The 17641-nt window shown below is 37.8% G+C and overlaps 1 protein-coding gene across 47 annotated transcripts in view; it reads left to right on the top strand.

Moving 5' to 3' along the window:
• CLASP2 (cytoplasmic linker associated protein 2) overlaps nucleotides 1-17641 on the top strand; it is a 181024-nt gene that overhangs the window by 89481 nt on the left and 73902 nt on the right. For all 47 annotated transcript variants that reach the window (XM_067005787.1, XM_067005791.1, XM_067005788.1 and 44 more), the window contains 5 exons: nucleotides 13-72; nucleotides 1261-1338; nucleotides 2316-2483; nucleotides 4684-4739; nucleotides 5808-5981. In XM_067005787.1, coding sequence (XP_066861888.1) covers nucleotides 13-72; nucleotides 1261-1338; nucleotides 2316-2483; nucleotides 4684-4739; nucleotides 5808-5981 — 536 coding nt within the window. The remainder of the gene's footprint in view (nucleotides 1-12; nucleotides 73-1260; nucleotides 1339-2315; nucleotides 2484-4683; nucleotides 4740-5807; nucleotides 5982-17641) is intronic.

Consider the following 17641-nt stretch of genomic DNA (forward strand, 5'->3'; position numbering starts at 1 on the left):
TTTATTTTTCAGGCGTTCATTTGAATTTTTAGATTTGTTGTTACAGGAGTGGCAGACTCATTCATTGGAAAGGTATGCATTGACTATTCCTCTCCCACCACCATCCCCTCCCCATTGTCACCGATTCTTTAGAAATTGATGTGACTGGTTTTGCATTATTTCTCATTTTGCTTTAAAAGTTATTAGCACTGATTTTCCCTTAAAGCTGTGGTGCTCCTCTTATTCATTACAGCTATGATTTTCTTCTTTGTGGGGTGAGTGAGGGTCTCTTAGTAAATGGGTTATATAAGGTATTCCAGGTTAAATTGGGCAAATATTTTAAAATGTATTTCTAGTCACGTAAGATAGGTTTCCTGAGGTGCAATTAATCAAGTAATGAATGATTTAAGATAGAAGAAAGGCACTTCCTTTCAGAGGAAAGAGATTAAAAAAGTGAAAGAGGAATTTCCTGGTGGTCCAGTGGTTAGGACTTGGCGCTTTCACTGCCAGGGCCCGGGTTCGATCCCTGGTCAGGGAACTAAGATCCTGCAAGCCTCGCTGTGCGGCCATTAAAAAAAAAAGGTGAGAGAGATTTGTTGGAAAGTTTTTCCACACCAGTTGTCAGTTGTCATTGGTCAAGTATTCACTGGGTAGCGTCTAATGAAGCTCTGAGATGAACAAGAGGAAAATGTTGGTCACTGGCTATTTGCGTGGCTGTATTTCTCATTAATTGCAAGTTTGAAGCTTGGAATATACATGCATTTATGTTGAACACGTTGCTGATTTTCCATTCCCATGGAAATCATTGAATCTATTCATAACCCATTTCTAAAAAATTGAATTTGTTGTACTGCAGGCATGACACAATTCCAAGTTTTCTTTTAAGTTCTTTTGTGGCAGCTGCTATTCAGTTTGGTTAGATTATAACTGATTGTACTATTAGCAAATAATTTTATACATTGGTAGATTAGTGGGGAACCACACAAAAGGTTTTTTTTAATTCATAAAAAATTTGATATTTGAGTGCTGTATGTCTGGGCTCCATCTAAAAATAATTATGTCCACGTTTATAATGTTTGACTTGTCAGAAGGAAACCATACATGAATGAAATGTATGGGATGGATTATTGGGAAATCATGCAATCTTAGATTTATTATTGTGTACTAATTATCTTTTTATCTCCCTTGCCCCTTTGTGATTGATGCAAAATGTATAGGCAGTATCATTTATGGTGAAATACATAGTTTTACACATGAATCTAAAGGTGTTTTATTTTATAGACATGCAGCCGTCTTGGTTGAAACTATTAAGAAGGGAATTCATGATGCCGATGCTGAGGCCAGAGTGGAGGCGAGAAAGTAAGTCTATAATGTATTTTTTGACAGTTTAAACATACTTTGGTCTTTTCGTTGACGGGAATTATATTGGGAAAATGAAAATATCATTCAAGTGTCCCAAGTATTCTATTTGATTAGCTCTTTAGTAAAATGGAGGTTGATTTTTCTCCATTAAATCTGTACTGGGTGTCTTAACAGTGCATTGTCATTTGTATATTCCACAGTATTCCTGTTCCATCATAACGTACTCACTTTTGCTGTGAATAAAAATAACTAATTTATTGAACATTTAATATGTACCTGATACTGTGTAGGGCAGTAGGTATATGTTATTTTCTAATCCTTAAAATGATCCCACAAAGGTGCTATCTCCTTATATTGGCAACTGAAGTTTGGAGATTTGGAAGTTTACCCAAGGCAACACAGACCCTAAGGCCACACAGCCAGCTTTTGAACTGAGATCTCCTTTTCTCAAAAGCTTGCTGTCTTTCTACCAAAACTTGTTAAATATAGAAAGTATTCTATTTGGCACATTGTGGGTATATTTAAAACCTATGGGGGACTTCCCTGGTGGCACAGTGGTTAAGAATCCACCTGCCAACGCAGGGGACACACAGGTTCAATCCCTGGTCCAGGAAGATCCCACATGCTGAGGAGCAACTAAGCCCGTGTGCCACAACTACTGAGCCTGAGCTCTAGAGCCCACGAGCCACAACTACTGAAGCCCATGCGCGTGGAGCCCATGCTCTGCAACAAGAGAAGCCACTGCAAGGAGAAGCCTGCGCACCACAATGAAGAGTAGCTCCCGCTTGCCGCAACTAGAGAAAGCCTGTGTGCAGCAACGAAGACCCAATGCAGCCAAAAATAAATTTAAAAATTAAAAAAAAAAAAACCTATGGGCTTAAAAACCTTTGTTCTTCTTGAACGTACACATTTTACGGTTAATGTCTAATAATGCAAAGTTATTACTTTTTGTTGTTTGTTCATTTGTTTTACAGGACTTACATGGGTCTTAGAAACCACTTTCCTGGTGAAGCTGAAACACTGTATAATTCCCTTGAGCCATCTTATCAGAAGAGTCTTCAAACTTACTTAAAGAGTTCTGGCAGTGTAGCATCTCTTCCACAATCAGACAGGTCCTCATCTAGCTCACAAGAAAGTCTCAAGTAAGGTCATATAAATGATAATTACTGATTTCTTTGTCTCTCCAGCTCCACAAAGTTCCTTAAGTTGGATGGTTGAATATCTGATTGCTTTCACTTGAAGCCTTTTTGAAAGAATGATGACTGAGTGTGTTTATTTTCTTTGGTCTGTTTTCTCAGGGGTTGGATTACATACTTGTAAAACTTCTTGTTAGGTAAAGAATATAGGGATTCAAATTTTGTTTGAATATGTTCATGTCTGTGAAAAAGATTGGAAAGCATTAATTTGTATGCTTTTCTTAATACCTGGAAAATAGTCAATATAGTAAGTAACCCATTTCTAGGGCACTGTAGTGGAAGAATTATAATGGAGATTCAGAAGTCATCTTCAGAACTCTTACGCAGCACTGTGACTGGTAAAAACTCCACTGCCTTCTTTCCTCGCCTCTTGCATGGTTTAAGATTTCAGCAAATCCCTCAAGGGGGCAAAATTATCTAGTATCTGACTCACTTCTCTGTAACTCCACTCGTCATTATGTTGGCTACCTCAAACCCTTGCTTCCTTGGCTTACCCCTATTTTCTGTTTCTCTAGCCCTGTGAGACTGCTAAGATCCCTAGCAGTGGCCACAACTATCTGAAGATTTCCCCAGGGAAGAGCAGCTCACAGAGCAGCTCCCTGTAATTCCTATCTCTTCAGGACCTTAACCCCACAAAGATTGCTGTTTGCCTTTGTAGCTCTCTGGTACAGAAGTGGGACTGGGAGGCACCTAGGGCACAAAATTCAAGGAAGCACTCACAGGGTCTTGTGAGTACTGTACTAAATAAAAGTTCAGTGACTTACATGTTTTCGGAGTAAAAGCAGATATGATTTGATTTTAAAAAACAATTCTTGTAGGAATAATTACCTATTTAAACTTCTCTTTAAATTTGTGATAAATCCTTCACCTCAAATGAGCTTTGTTGCTTTTTTCCCCTTTACTTTGATTAACTATACTCAAACTTTAAAGTGTATATGAATCACCTGAAGATCATGTTAAAATGCAGAATCTGATTCAGTAAATCTGGGATGGGACCTGAGATTTTGCATTTTTTACATACTCCTGGGTGATGTCGATGCTTTTTGTATATGGACCATACTTTGAATAGCAAGGACCAAACAAGATACTTTCTTACTCTAGTAGAACATCTTTAAACATAAACAAACAGCTTTAAAATCTGTGGACTTGAAGTGGTCTGCCTCAACCTATTAGAGTAACAATTTCAGGGGATAGTTATAAAAATAATATAATACTGGGTTTAATAACCAACTACCAAATTTACCATTTGATAATAATAACTTAAAGAATGTTTTTCAACGCTCTGTCATTAACGTCTCTTCCCCTTACCTTTAAACTTTGTAGACAGGGAATTCCCTGGCGGTCCAGTGGTCAGGACTCCATGCTCTCACTGCCAGGGCCTGGGTTCAATCCCTGGTCAGGGAACTAAAACTCCCACAGCCACATAGCATGGCAGATAGATAGATACATACATAGATAGATATACTTTCTAGACTCTCTCACATACTTAGATATTTATTTATGGGCTTCAGAGTACCATAGTAATTAAATAATCAAAAAAGATATTAAAGGAGGCAGTGGATTCTTTGAGTTGATTCTAGGTGTTTTGCTTTCTAATCATACATGTTATCCTCAGCAGTAGTCCTTAGCTTTGTTTCTGTTGCTCCACGCAGTAATACTTAATAGAACTCCTATAGATGGTGTTATACCTACTGGGTAACTGCACGAGTTACCAATGGCCACAACCATTATGACTTCAGTGAGACAGGCCTTGGTTACACTGAATTCCCTGTGTACTAGCAATAATACTACCTTTCTCTCATTCTAAGTGAAATATCTCACTCAGAGTAGAAGTGTTGGAGAGTGCTATTATTGAGTTCCCTGTGGTAGTGTGTGCTGAGGACCAGAGTGAACAACAGCAACCTCGTCCCTGTTTCTGTAGAGCTTACAGTCTTTATTCAATGCTAATTATTTCATTTTTGCTTCACAGCTAACTTAGATACCATTGATATATGACAACAACTGTTCTAAAGTGATTTGTAAAAGGAAAATTGAAATCAGAAATACTTCTCAACTCTTTGGAAAACTCAATGGTATTTCGTTAATTTTTGTCAGAGGAGTGATAAATTATGTCATCTTACTAAAAGTATTTCTTTTTACCTTGCAGCCGCCCTTTTTCTTCCAAATGGTCTACAGCAAACCCATCAACTGTTGCTGGAAGAGGTAAATTGCCTTTTTTAACTAAGAGTCATAGCATATTTTACTTAATAGAGTACAAGTGACTTTATAAATAAAGTAAAAGTTACTATGTAAAAAGATATTCTCACTCTGGGTCACATCAAGAGTTGAAAAGTTTAAAACACAAAATTACACTTTAAAAGTTTTAAAAGCAAATTAGAACAGTTTTAAAGCTAAACAGTTAAAAGCAGTAGCTTTTAAACTGTTTTAACATGACCCACAGTGAGAAAATCATTTTGCATAGTAAATACCACACCTATATACTGTACCTGTGTTTGTATACCATATACATATACTACATGTCATATATACAGTGTAATGTATATAATTATATACATACAATATACATATGCTGTGTAGTATATTGTATATAAGTATACGTATGTAGTATAATCCAAAGTTCCAGGAAGCCTACTTACCCTTACTTGTGATGCATTCTCTTTTCTACTGTGTTTCATTTCTTTAAAATGCTGTCATGACCCACTTAGTTGATTTCACAGCCTATTAATGGGTCATAACTCAGAGTTTATAAAACTCCTCATTAAAACTGAAAAACTAAAGACCAGAAATTTACTGACTTAATTGGCATTACCTAAGACTGGCAGAACCTGCATTATTTTCTGAATTATTCTTTTCCCAGGCTAGTTCTACTTGCGTTATTCTTATAGTTAAAAAATAGCCCCGCCGTCATCTATTTATCTTGTAACAGTGCTTCATTTTCATGAATCAATCATAAACATCATCCTTTCATCTATAAAACAATCCTATGAACTTTACAAAGTATAGTTATTTTTCCCATTTTATGAAAGGGGAAAATGAAGCAGAGAAATATTGAGAAAATTGTCCAGGAAGAATTAGTTGTAACGGCGTTGAAACTGAGGCATTCTGATTTTAAAATGCTCTAAAGTACTTTCTAGTATCCATTTGGCCACTACTTCCTTTTTGACCATCTGTCATCATGGATTATCTCATGGTGATTTCAAGTTGATATAATTTTTGTGCCGTTTGCAGTGACTGAAATAATATAGGTTACCTTTGCTTTGTTTTTCATAGTATCAGCAGGGAGCAGTAAAGCCAGTTCCCTTCCAGGAAGCCTACAGCGTTCACGAAGTGATATTGATGTGAATGCTGCTGCTGGTGCCAAGGCACATCATGCTGCTGGGCAGTCTGTACGAAGTGGGCGGTTAGGTGCAGGTGCCCTGAATCCAGGTTCCTACGCATCACTAGGTAAGACAGCTAACTATGGGAAATTGTACAACATTTTCTCCCTCGTCTCAGGAAAGCAGTGAATCATCATCAATTTCAGTGATTGATGATGGTGATATCTTTATCATTTCTATTTCATTTTTGCTAGTTAAGGATAGTCCATATGTTTTATATTATTCTGTCCTTGCAATGTAGTTCTGAGGTATCTGAAATACCTTGTTTCTACTTTTCCCCCTGTTGTCCTAACAATCTTAATCAAAGGAACAGTTCTTTATTCCATGATTTCCATATAGAATTTTCAAAGTTTTGCACTACAGCCACATCCAGCTGCTGGATACTAAGGGAGTTTGGTCTCGTACCCAGCTTCTCCATTATCTTTCTCTTACTTCAGTTCCCTTACCAAGAAGTTAAAGCCTTTTGGAAATCTGGGAAAACCGCAAAGCTGAATCACAATCAAAGCTTAAACATAAATAAAATACCTAGGAATAAACCCACCTAAGGAGACAGAAGACCTGTTTGCAGAAAATTATAAGACACTGATGAAAGAAATTAAAGATGATACAAACAGATGGAGAGATATACCATGTTCTTGGATTGGAAGAATCAACATTGTGAAAATGACTGTACTACCCAAAGCAATCTACAGATTCAGTGCAATCCCTATCAAACTACCAATGTAATTTTCCACAGAACTAGAACAAAAAATTTCACAATTTGCATGGAAACGCAAAGGACCCTGAATAGCCAAAGCAATCTTGAGAAAGAAAAACGGAACTGGAGGAATCAGGCTCCTGGACATCAGAGTATACTACAAAGCTACAGTAATCAAGGCAGTATGGTCCTGGCACAAAAACAGAAGTATAGATCAGTGGAACAGGATAAAAAGCCCAGCGATAAACCCACGCACATATGGTCACCTTATTTTTATATAAAGGAGGCAAGAATATACAGTGGAGAAAAGACAGCCTCTTCAATAAGTGGTACTGGGAAAATTGGACAGCTACATGTAAACGAAATTGGAACACTCCCTAACACCATACACAAAAATAAACTCAAAATGAATTAAAGACCTAAATGTAGGCCAGACACTATAAAACTCTTAGAGGAAAACATAGGCAGAACACTGTGACATCCATCACAGCAAGATCCTTTTTGACCCACCTCCTAGAGAAATGGAAATAAAAACAAAAATAAATCGGACCTAATGAAACTTAAAAGCTTCTGCACAGCAAAGGAAACCATAAAAAAGATGAAAAGACAGCCCTCAGAATGGGAGAAAATATTTGCAAATGAAGCAGCTGACAAAGGATTTATCTCCAAAATATATAAGCAGCTTATGCAGCTCAATATCAAAAAAACAACCCAATCCAAAAATGGGCAGAAGACCTAAATAGACATTTCTCCAAAGAAGATATACAGATTGCCAACAAACACATGAAAAGATGCTCAACATCACTAATCATTAGAGAAATGCAAATCAAAACTACAGTGAGGTATCACCTCACACCAGTCAGAATGGCCATCATCAAAAAATCTACAAACAGTAAATGCTGGAGAGGGTGTGGAGAAAAGGGAACCCTCTTGCACTGTTGGTGGGAACGTATATTGATACAGCCACTATGGAGAACAGTATGGAGGTTCCTTAAAAATCTAAAAGTAGAACTTTCATACGACCCAGCAGTCCCACTACTGGGCATATACCCTGAGAAAACCATAATTCAAAAAGAGTTATATACCACAGTGTTCATTGCAGCACTGTTTACAATAACCAGGACATGGAAGCTACTTAAGTGTCCATCAACAGATGAATGGCTAAAGAAGATGTGGCACAAATATACAATGGAATATTACTCAGCCATAAAAAGAAATGAAATTGAGTTATTTGTAGGTATTTGAGGTAGATGGACCTAGAGTCTGTCATACAGAGTGAAGTAAGTCAGGAAGAGAAAAACAAATACCGCACACTAACACATATATATGGAATCTTAAAAAAAAAAATGGTCCTGATGAACCTAGGGGCAGAACAGGAATAAAGACACAGATGTAGAGAATGGGCTTGAGGATGCAGGGAGGGGGACGGGTAAGCCGGGACAAAGTAAGAGAATAACATTGACACATATATACACTACCAAATGTAAAACAGATAGCTAGTGGGAAGCAGCCACGTAGCACAGGGAGATCAGCTCGGTGCTTTGCTACCACCTAGAGGGGTGGGATAAGGAGGGTGAAAGGAAGACACAGGAGGGAGGGGATATGGGGATATACGTATGCGTATAGCTGATTCACTTTGTTATACAGCAGAAACTACCACACCATTGTAAAGCAATTATACTCCAATAAAGATGTTTTTTTTAAAAAAAAGCTTAAGCATATATTCCCAAAGCTATTCAGAGTTTGTTTTTTATATCCATCAACCTTAAAAGTTTGAGATTGGTTATCCATATTATTTATCTCTGTTTTGTGCTTCATTTTTCTTTCTCTTGGGTAGTACTCAGGGAACATTAGGCAGGCAGATCATTGGAACACAATAGGAAGTGCAGAGATTCTAGGTGTGAATGTGGTACATAATAAAGGTGGCATAGCTGCATTCAGTGAGGAGAGCATAAATTATACAGTAAATGGTGTTTAGACACATGGCTTACAATTTGGTACAAAATTAAGTTAGAACCATGTTTCATACCATATAAAAATTTATTCCAGATAACTAAGAATTTGAACAAAAATATAAAGCATCTTGACAAAAACATAGTAGTTGAGTATTCATCTAAGCTCAGATTAGAGAAGAAATTTCTAAGCGTAAAGAGCCAGAAAACCATGAGGGAAAATCCCTTAGGATTGAAATCTTAAGTGTGAAAATATAAAATCAAGTGACTGAAAATTAAAAGGGAAAAAAATTTTGCCAATACTACAAAAAAAGCTAAAATGTGAACAAGTTTTATAAGTCTATGAGAAACAGATGAGCTTATTTTTATAGAAAAAAATTTTACATATATCAAGAAAAACATATTTCAAAATTGCCCCAAAACCCCCAAACAGATGTTGGACCACCACTGTAATCAACCAGATGCAAACTCAAAGACCTGTAAATGCAGCAAGAAAGTTAAGGTTAGTGCCTACTGTTCATAAAGAATGTGTTTAAAATTGCTAATGTGAAGTAATCATGGAATATTTTATCTGAGTGGCATTTTAATAATACCCATGAAGCTTTTTTCTTTTTTTTTTCTTTTTTTTTTTTTTTTTTTTGCGGTACACGGGCTTCTCACCACTGCGGAGCACAGGCTTCGGATGCGCAGGCCCAGCAGCCATGGCCCACGGGCCCAGCCGCTCCGCGACACGTAGGACCCTCCTGGACCGGGGCATGAACCTGTGTCCCCTGCATCAGCAGGCGGACTCCCAACCACTGGGCCACCAGGGAAGCCCCTTTGAAGCTTTTTTAAATGTTGAGAGTTTTGAGCCAGTAATTCAATGTTTATAGATAATTATGCCAAGAAATAAAAGGAATATTCATTATGTTTCTAAAAATAGATGTATTACTTCAACCTTGATGTGTAACAAAGAGGCAGTGATTAAGTTAAGGTATATCCTTACAGATACTATGCAGCCATTAACAAGTCATATTTTTTTTAATTTTTAAAAAAATTTCATTTATTTTTGGCTGCGTTGGGTCTTTGCTGCTACGTGTGGACTCAGTAGCTGTGGCACACTGGCCCTAGAGCATTCAGGCTTCAGTAGTTGTGGCTCGTGGGCTCAGTAGTTGTGGCTCAAGGGCTCTAGAGCTCAGGCTCAGTAGTTGTGCATGGGCTTAGTTGCTCCATGGCATGTAGAATCTTCCTGGACCAGAGGTCGAACCCATGTCCCCTGCATTGGCAGGTGGATTCTTAACCACTGTGCCACCAGGGAAGCCCCAACAAGTCATATTTTTAGCAAAGATCAAATGATATGGCCTACCAAGCAATGTGTGATACTTTCATTATTTTGTAGATGAAAATAGATGAAAGACTGGACAAAGATGGGTTTTTTTGGTTTTTTGTTAAGATTCATCTATGTTGTTGCATGTAGCTACAGTTCATTTATTTATATTTCTATGTACAATATTCTATTGTATGAATATATCGCAATTTAGTTTTCTGTTCTTCTGTTAGTGGGCATCTTGGTTGTTTCCTGTTTTTTTATTATTATGAATAATACTCATGAACATTCTTATATAGAGGACTGGACAGAGATGTTTACAAAGATGTCAACAGTGGGTTGATTAGTGCTTTTAATTTTCCTAAAACTTTTCTGTGGTAGAAACATTACCTTCTTGGAAATGCGTTATTATTTCAATATATGAAAACTAATCAATATACCATATAGTAAAATAAAGGACAAAAATCACATGATCATCTTAGTAGATGCAGAACAGCCATTTGACAAATTCCAACACCCTTTAATGATAAAAATACTCAGCAAACTAGTATAGAAGGGAACTTTCTGAACCTGATAAAGAACATCTGTGAAAAATCCACAAGTAGTATATATGTCATGATGAAAGACTGGATGCTTCCCCCAAAATCAGGAACAAGATAAGAATGTCCACTCTTGCCCTTCCTAACAGCATTATCATGGAAGTTCTAGCCAGGTCAGTTAGGCCAGAAAAAGAATTAAAAGGTATCCATATTGGAAAAGAACTGAAACTATTTGTCAAAAACTTGGTCTTATATATAGAAAATCCTAGTAAATTCACAAAAAAAGATTAGAGCTTATTAATAGTTCAGAGTTACCGAAGATAAAATCAATATACAAAAATCAATTGTATTTCTAAATGCTAGTAATGAGGGACTGCCCTAGTAGTCCAGTGGTATAGAATCCACCTTACAACACAGGGAACACCAGTTCAATCCCTGGTCAGGGAACTAAGATCCCACATGCCGTGGGGCAACTAAGCCCGCGTGCCACAACTACAGAGCCCACTCACCCTGGAGCCTGCGCGCCACAACTAGGGAAGAGAAAACCTGCACGCCACAACTAGAGAGAAGCCTGTGCACCACAATGAAAGATCCCACATGCCTCAATGAATATCCCATGTGGCACAACTAGAGAGATGCCCACGCACCACAATGAAAGATCCCACATGCCTCAATGAAGATCGCATGTTCCACAACTAAGACCCGACGCAGCCAAAAATAAATAAAATAAATAAATAGAAGATGGTGGAGTAGAAGGGCGTGTGCTCACTCCCTCTTGTGAGAGCACCAGAATCACAAATAACTGCTGAACAGTCATCGGCAGGAAGACAGTGGAACTCACCAAAAAAGATACCCCACATCCAAAGACAAAGGAGAAGCTGCAATGAGATGGTAGGAGGGGTGCAATCACAATAAAATCAAATCTCATAACCACTTGGTGGTTGACTCACAAACTGGAGAACAATTATACCACAGAAGTCCACCCACTGGGGTGAAGGTTCTCAGCCCCAAGTCAGCCTTCCCAACCTGAGGGTCCGGCAAAGGGAGGAGGAATTCCCAGAGAAACAGACTTTGAAAGCTAGTGGGATTTGATTGCAGGACTTCAACAGGACTGGGGGAAACAGAGACACCACTCTTGGAGGGCACACACAAAGTAGTGTGTGCATCAGGATCCAGGGGAAGGAGCAGTGATCCCATTGGAGACTTAACCAGACCTATCTGCTAATGTTTGTGGGGTCTCCTGCAGAGGTGGGGGGTGGCTGTGTCTCACCATGAGGACAAGGACACTGGCAGCAGAAGTTCTGGGAAGTACTCTTTGGCATGAGCCCTCCTGGAGTCTGCCATTAGCCCCACCAAAGAGCCGTTAGCCTCCAGTGCTGGGTCATCAGGCCAGACAACCAACAGGGAGGGAACTCAGCCTCACCCATCAGCAGACAAACAGATTAAAGTTTTACTGAGCTCTGCCCACCAGAGCAACACCCAGCTCTACCCACCACTAGTCCCTCCCATCAGGAAGCTTACACAAGCCTCTTAGATAGCCTTATCCACCAGAGGCCCAACAGCAGAGGCAAGAAGAACTACAGTCCTGCAGCCTGTGGAATGAAAACCACATTCACAGAAAGATAAACAAAATGAAAAGGCTGAGGACTGTGAACCAGGTGAAGGAACAAGATAAAACCCCAGAGAAACAATTAAATGAAGTGGAGATAGGCAACCTTCCAGAAAAAGAATTCAAAATAATGATAGTGAAGATGATCCAAGACCTCGGAAAAAGAATGGAGGCAAAGATCATGAAGATGCAAGAAATGTTTAACAAAGACCTAGAAAAATTAGAGAACAAACACCTAGAAGAATTAAAGAACAAACAAACAGAGATGAACAAAACAATAAATGAAATGAAAAATACACTAGAAGGAATCAATAGCAGAATAACTGAGGCAGAAGAATGAATAAGTGACCTGTAAGGCAGAATGGTGGAATTTACTGCCGCAGACCAGAGTAAGAAAAAAGAATCAAAAGAAATGAAGACAGCCTAAGAGACCTCTGGGACAACACTTAATGCACCAACATTCACATTATAGGGGTCCCAGAAGGAGAAGAGAGAAAGAAGGGACCTGAGAAAATGTTTGAAGAGATTATAGTCGAAAACTTCCCCAACATGGGAAAGGAAATATCCACCCAAGTCTAGGAAGTGCAGGCAGGAGAAACTCAAGGAGAAACACGCCAAGACACATAGTAATCAAACTGACAAAAATTAAGACAAAGAAAAATTATTAAAAGCAACCAGGGAAAAACAACAATTAACATACAAGGGAACTCCCATAAGGTTAACAGCTGATTCCTCAGCAGAAACTCTACAAGCCAGAAGGGAGTGACACGATATATTTAGAGTGATGAAAGGGAAAACCTACAACCAAGATTACTCTCCCTGACAAGGATCTCGTTCAGATTTGATGGAGAAATCAGAAGCTTTACAGACAAGCAAAAGCTAAGAGGATTCAGCACCACCAAACCAGCTCTACAGCAAATGCTAAAGTAGCTTCTCTAAGTGGGAAACAGGAGAGAAGAAAAGGACCTACAAAAACAAACCCAAAACAATTAAGAAAATGGTAATAGGAACATACATATCAATAATTACCTTAAATGTGAATTGATTAAATGCTACAACCAGAAGACACAGTGTCGCTGAATGGATACCAAAACAAGACCCATATATATGCTGTCTAAAAGAGACCGACTTTAGACCTAGGGACACATACAGACTGACAGTGAGGGGATGAAGAAAGATATTCCATGCAAATGGTAAACAAAAGAAAGCTGGAGTAGCAATACTCATATCAGATAAAATAGACTTTAAAATAAAGACTGTTACAAGAGACAAGGAAGGACACTACATAATGATCAAGGGATCAACCCAAGAGGAAGATATAACAGTTTCATATATATATATATATATATATATACACACACACCCAACATAGGCATATCTCAATACATAAGGTAAAGGCTAACAGCTATAAAAGAGGAAATCGACAGTAACACAGTAATAGTGGGGGACTTTTAACACCTCACTTACACCAATGGACAGATCATCCAGACAGAAAATTAATCAGGAGACAGAAGCTTTAAATGACAAAATAGCCCAGATAGATTTAATAGATAGTTATAGGACATTCCATCTGAAAACAGCAGATTACACTTTCTTCTCAAGTGCACACAGGACATTCTCCAGGATAGATCATATCTTGGGTCACAAATCAAACCTCGGTAAGTTTAAGAAAATTGAAATCATATCAAGCATCTTTCCAACCACAACACTATGAGAGTAGAAGTAAATTACAGTTAAAAAAACGTAAAAAACACAAAACACATGGAGGCTAAACAATACTAAATAACCAAGAGATCCCTAATGAAATCAAAGAGGAAATCAAAAAATACCTAGAGACAAATGACAACGAAAACATGACGATCCAAAACCTATTGGATGTTTATAGCAATACAATCCTACCTCAAGAAACAAGCAAAATCTCAAATAAACAATCTAACCTTACCACCTAAAGGAACTAGAGAAAGAAGAACAAACAAAATCCAAAGTTATTAGAAGGAAAGAAATCGTAAAGATCAGAGCAGAAATAAATGAAATAGAAACAAAGAAAACAATAACAAAGATCAATAAAACTAAAAGCTGGTTCTTTGAGAAGATAAACAGGACTGATAAACCTTTAGCCAGACTCATGAAGAAGAAGAGGGAGAGGACTCAAATCAATAAAATTAGAAATGAATAAAGAAGGTACAGCAGACACTGCAGGAATACAAAGCATCGTAAGAGAATGCTACAAGCAAATCTATGCCAATCAAATGGACAACCTGGAAGAAATGGACAAGTTCTTAGTAAGGCATAACCTTCCAAGACTGAACAAGGAAGAAATAGAAAATATGAAGAGACCAATCACAAGTAATGAAATTGAAACTGTGATTTAAAATCTTCCAACAAACAAAAGTCCAGGACCAGTTGGCTTCACAGGTGAATTCTATGAAACATTTAGAGGAGAGCTAACACCCATCCTTCTCAAACTCTTCCCAAAAATTGCAGAGGAAGGAACACTCCCAAATTCTACGAGGCCACCATCACCCTGATACCAAAACCAGAGAAAAATGTCACTAAAAAAGAAAACTACAGGCCAATATCACTGATGAATATAGATGCAAAAGTCCTCAACAAAATACTTGCAAACAGAATCCAACAGCACATTAAAAGGATCATACACCATGATCAAGTGGGATTTATCCCAGGGATGCAAGGATTCTTCAATGTACGCAAATCAATCAGTGTGATACACCATATTAACAAATTGAAGAATAGAAATGATATGATCATCTCAATAGATGCAGAAAAAGCTTTTGACAAAATTTAACACCCATTTATGATAAAAACTCTCCAGAAAGTGGGGATAGAGGGAACCTACCTCAACATAATAAAGGCCGTATACGACAAACCCACAGCAAACATCATTCTCAATGGTGAAAAACTGAAAGTATTTCCTCTAAGATCAAGAACAAGACAAGGATGTCCACTCTCACCACTCTTATTCAGCATAGTTTTGGAAGTCCTAGCCATGGCAATCAGAAGAAAAAGAAATAAAAGGAATACAAATTGGAAAAGAAGAAGTAAAAGTGTCACTGTTTGCAGATGACATAGCATGATACTATACATAGAGAATCCTGAAGGTGCCACCAGAAAACTACTAGAGCTAATCAATGAATTTGGTAAAGTTGCAGGATACAAAATTAACGCACAGAAATCGCTTGCATTCCTATACTCTAACAACGAAAGATCAAAAGAGAAATTAAGGAAACAATCACATTCACCACTGCAACAAAAAGAATAAAATACCTAGGAATAAACTTACCTAAGGAGGTAAAAGACCTGTACTTAGAAAACTATAAGACACTGATGAAAGATATCAAAAATGATGGAAACACATGGAGAGATATACCATGTTCTTGGGTTGGAAGAATCAATATTGTGAAAATGACTATACTACCCAAAGCAATCTACGGATTCAGTGCAATCCCTATCAAATTACCACTGGCATTTTTTACAGAAGTAGAACAAAAAATCTTAAAATTTGTATGGAGACACAAAAGACCCCAAATAGGCAAAGCAATCTTGAGGGAAAAAAACGGAGCTGGAGATATCAGACTCCCTGACTTCAGACTATACTACAAAGCTACAGTAGTCAAGATAATATGGTACTGGCACAAAAAATATATAGATCAATGGAGCAGGATAGAAAGCCCAGAGATAAACCCATGCAACTATGGTTAACTAATCTATGACAAAGGAGGCAAGGATATACAATGGAGAAAAGACAGTCTCTTCAGTAAGTGGTGCTGGGAAAACTGGACAGCTGCATATAAAAGAATGAAATTTGAACACTCCCTAACACCATACACAAAAATAAACTCAAAATGGATTAAAGACCTAAATGTAATACTGGACACTATAAAACTCTTAGAGGAAAACATAGGCAGAGCACTGTATGACATAAATCACAGCAAGGTCCTTTTTGACCCACCTCCTAGAGAAATGGAAGTAAAAAACAAAAATAGACAAATGGGACCTAATGAAATTTAAAAGCTTTTGTACAGCAAAGGAAACTATAAATAAGAAGAAAAGACAACCCTCAAAATGGGAGAAAATATTCGCAAATAAATCAGTGGACAAAGGATTAATCTCCAAAATACATAAACAGCTCATGCAGCTCAATATTAAAAAAACAAACAGCCCAATCTGAAAATGGGTAGAAGACCTAAATAGACATTTCTCCATATAACACATACGAATGGCCAAGAGGCACATGAAAAGCTGCTCAGCATCACTAATCACTAGAGAAAATGCAAATCAAAACTACAATGAGGTATCACCTCACAGCAGTTAGAATGGGCATCATCAGAAAATCTACAAACAACAAATGCTGGAGAGGGTGTGGAGAAAAGGGAACCCTCTTGCACTGTTGGTGGGAATATAAATTGATACAGCCACTATGGAGAACAGTATGGAGGTTCCTTAAAAAACTAAAAATAGAATTATCATATGACCTAGCAATCCCACTACTGTGCATATGCCCTGAGAAAACCACAATTCAAAAAGACACATGTGCCCCAGTGTTCGCTGCAGCACTGTTTATAATAGCCAGATCATGGAAGCAACCTAAATGCCTATCGACAGACAAATGGATAAAGAAGATGTGGTCCATATATATGATGGAATATTACTCTGCCATAAAAAGGAATGAAATTGGGTCATTTGTAAAGACTTGGATGGACCTAGAGACTTTCATACAGAGTGAAATAAGTCAGAAAGAGAAAAACAAAATATCGTAAACGAACTCATATATGTGGAATCTAGAAAAATGGTACAAATGAACCGGTTTGCAAGGTAGAAATAGAGACATAGATGTAGAGAACAAACGTATGGACACCAAGGGGGAAAGTGGGGACGGGGGTCGTGGTGGTGATGGGATGAGTTGGGAGATTGGGATTGACATGTATATACCAGTATGTATAAGATAGATAACTAATAAGAACTGGCTGTATAAGAAAAATAAAATAAAATAAAAACAGTTGATGGAGTCAGAAAAAAAAATAAACCTTTTAAAAAAAATGCTAGCAATGAACAATCTGAAAATAAAGTAAAAAAGCAAATCCAATTACAACAGCCTCAAAAAGAATAAAACATTGTACATAGGAATCGATAGAACAAAAGAAGTGTAACTAGGATGAACCACTCTTACGTTTCTCCTTTACTCTTACACTCATAATATTGCTGACAACAGATGTGTGGTATTTTTGCATCAAGCAATTCTCAGACAACTCGTAGATGTCCGAAAATTCAATTCAGTTGTGACCCTAACCATAGTTAACACAGACCTTACAGGTTAAGGGCTTAGTCTGTTATGACCCCCGCCCCCGCTCACCCCCACCTCAGACATCAATTGCAAGTCCAGGTTGTTACCTGTGCTTCTGACCGACTGACTCTAAGTCACAGGTTCCCTTGCCCCTTCCTTGAGTTAAATTAATTTGCTAGAGTGGCTCACAGATCTTGGGAAAACAGTCTACTTACTAGATTACTGGTTTATTACAAAAGATATTAAAGGGTATGAATGAAAAGCCAGATGAAGAGATACAGGGGGCGAGGTCTGGAAAGGTCTCAAGTTCAAGAGCTTCTTT

Source organism: Kogia breviceps, chromosome 10 (genome assembly GCF_026419965.1).
Source record: "Kogia breviceps isolate mKogBre1 chromosome 10, mKogBre1 haplotype 1, whole genome shotgun sequence".
NCBI classification, from domain to species: domain Eukaryota; kingdom Metazoa; phylum Chordata; class Mammalia; order Artiodactyla; family Physeteridae; genus Kogia; species Kogia breviceps.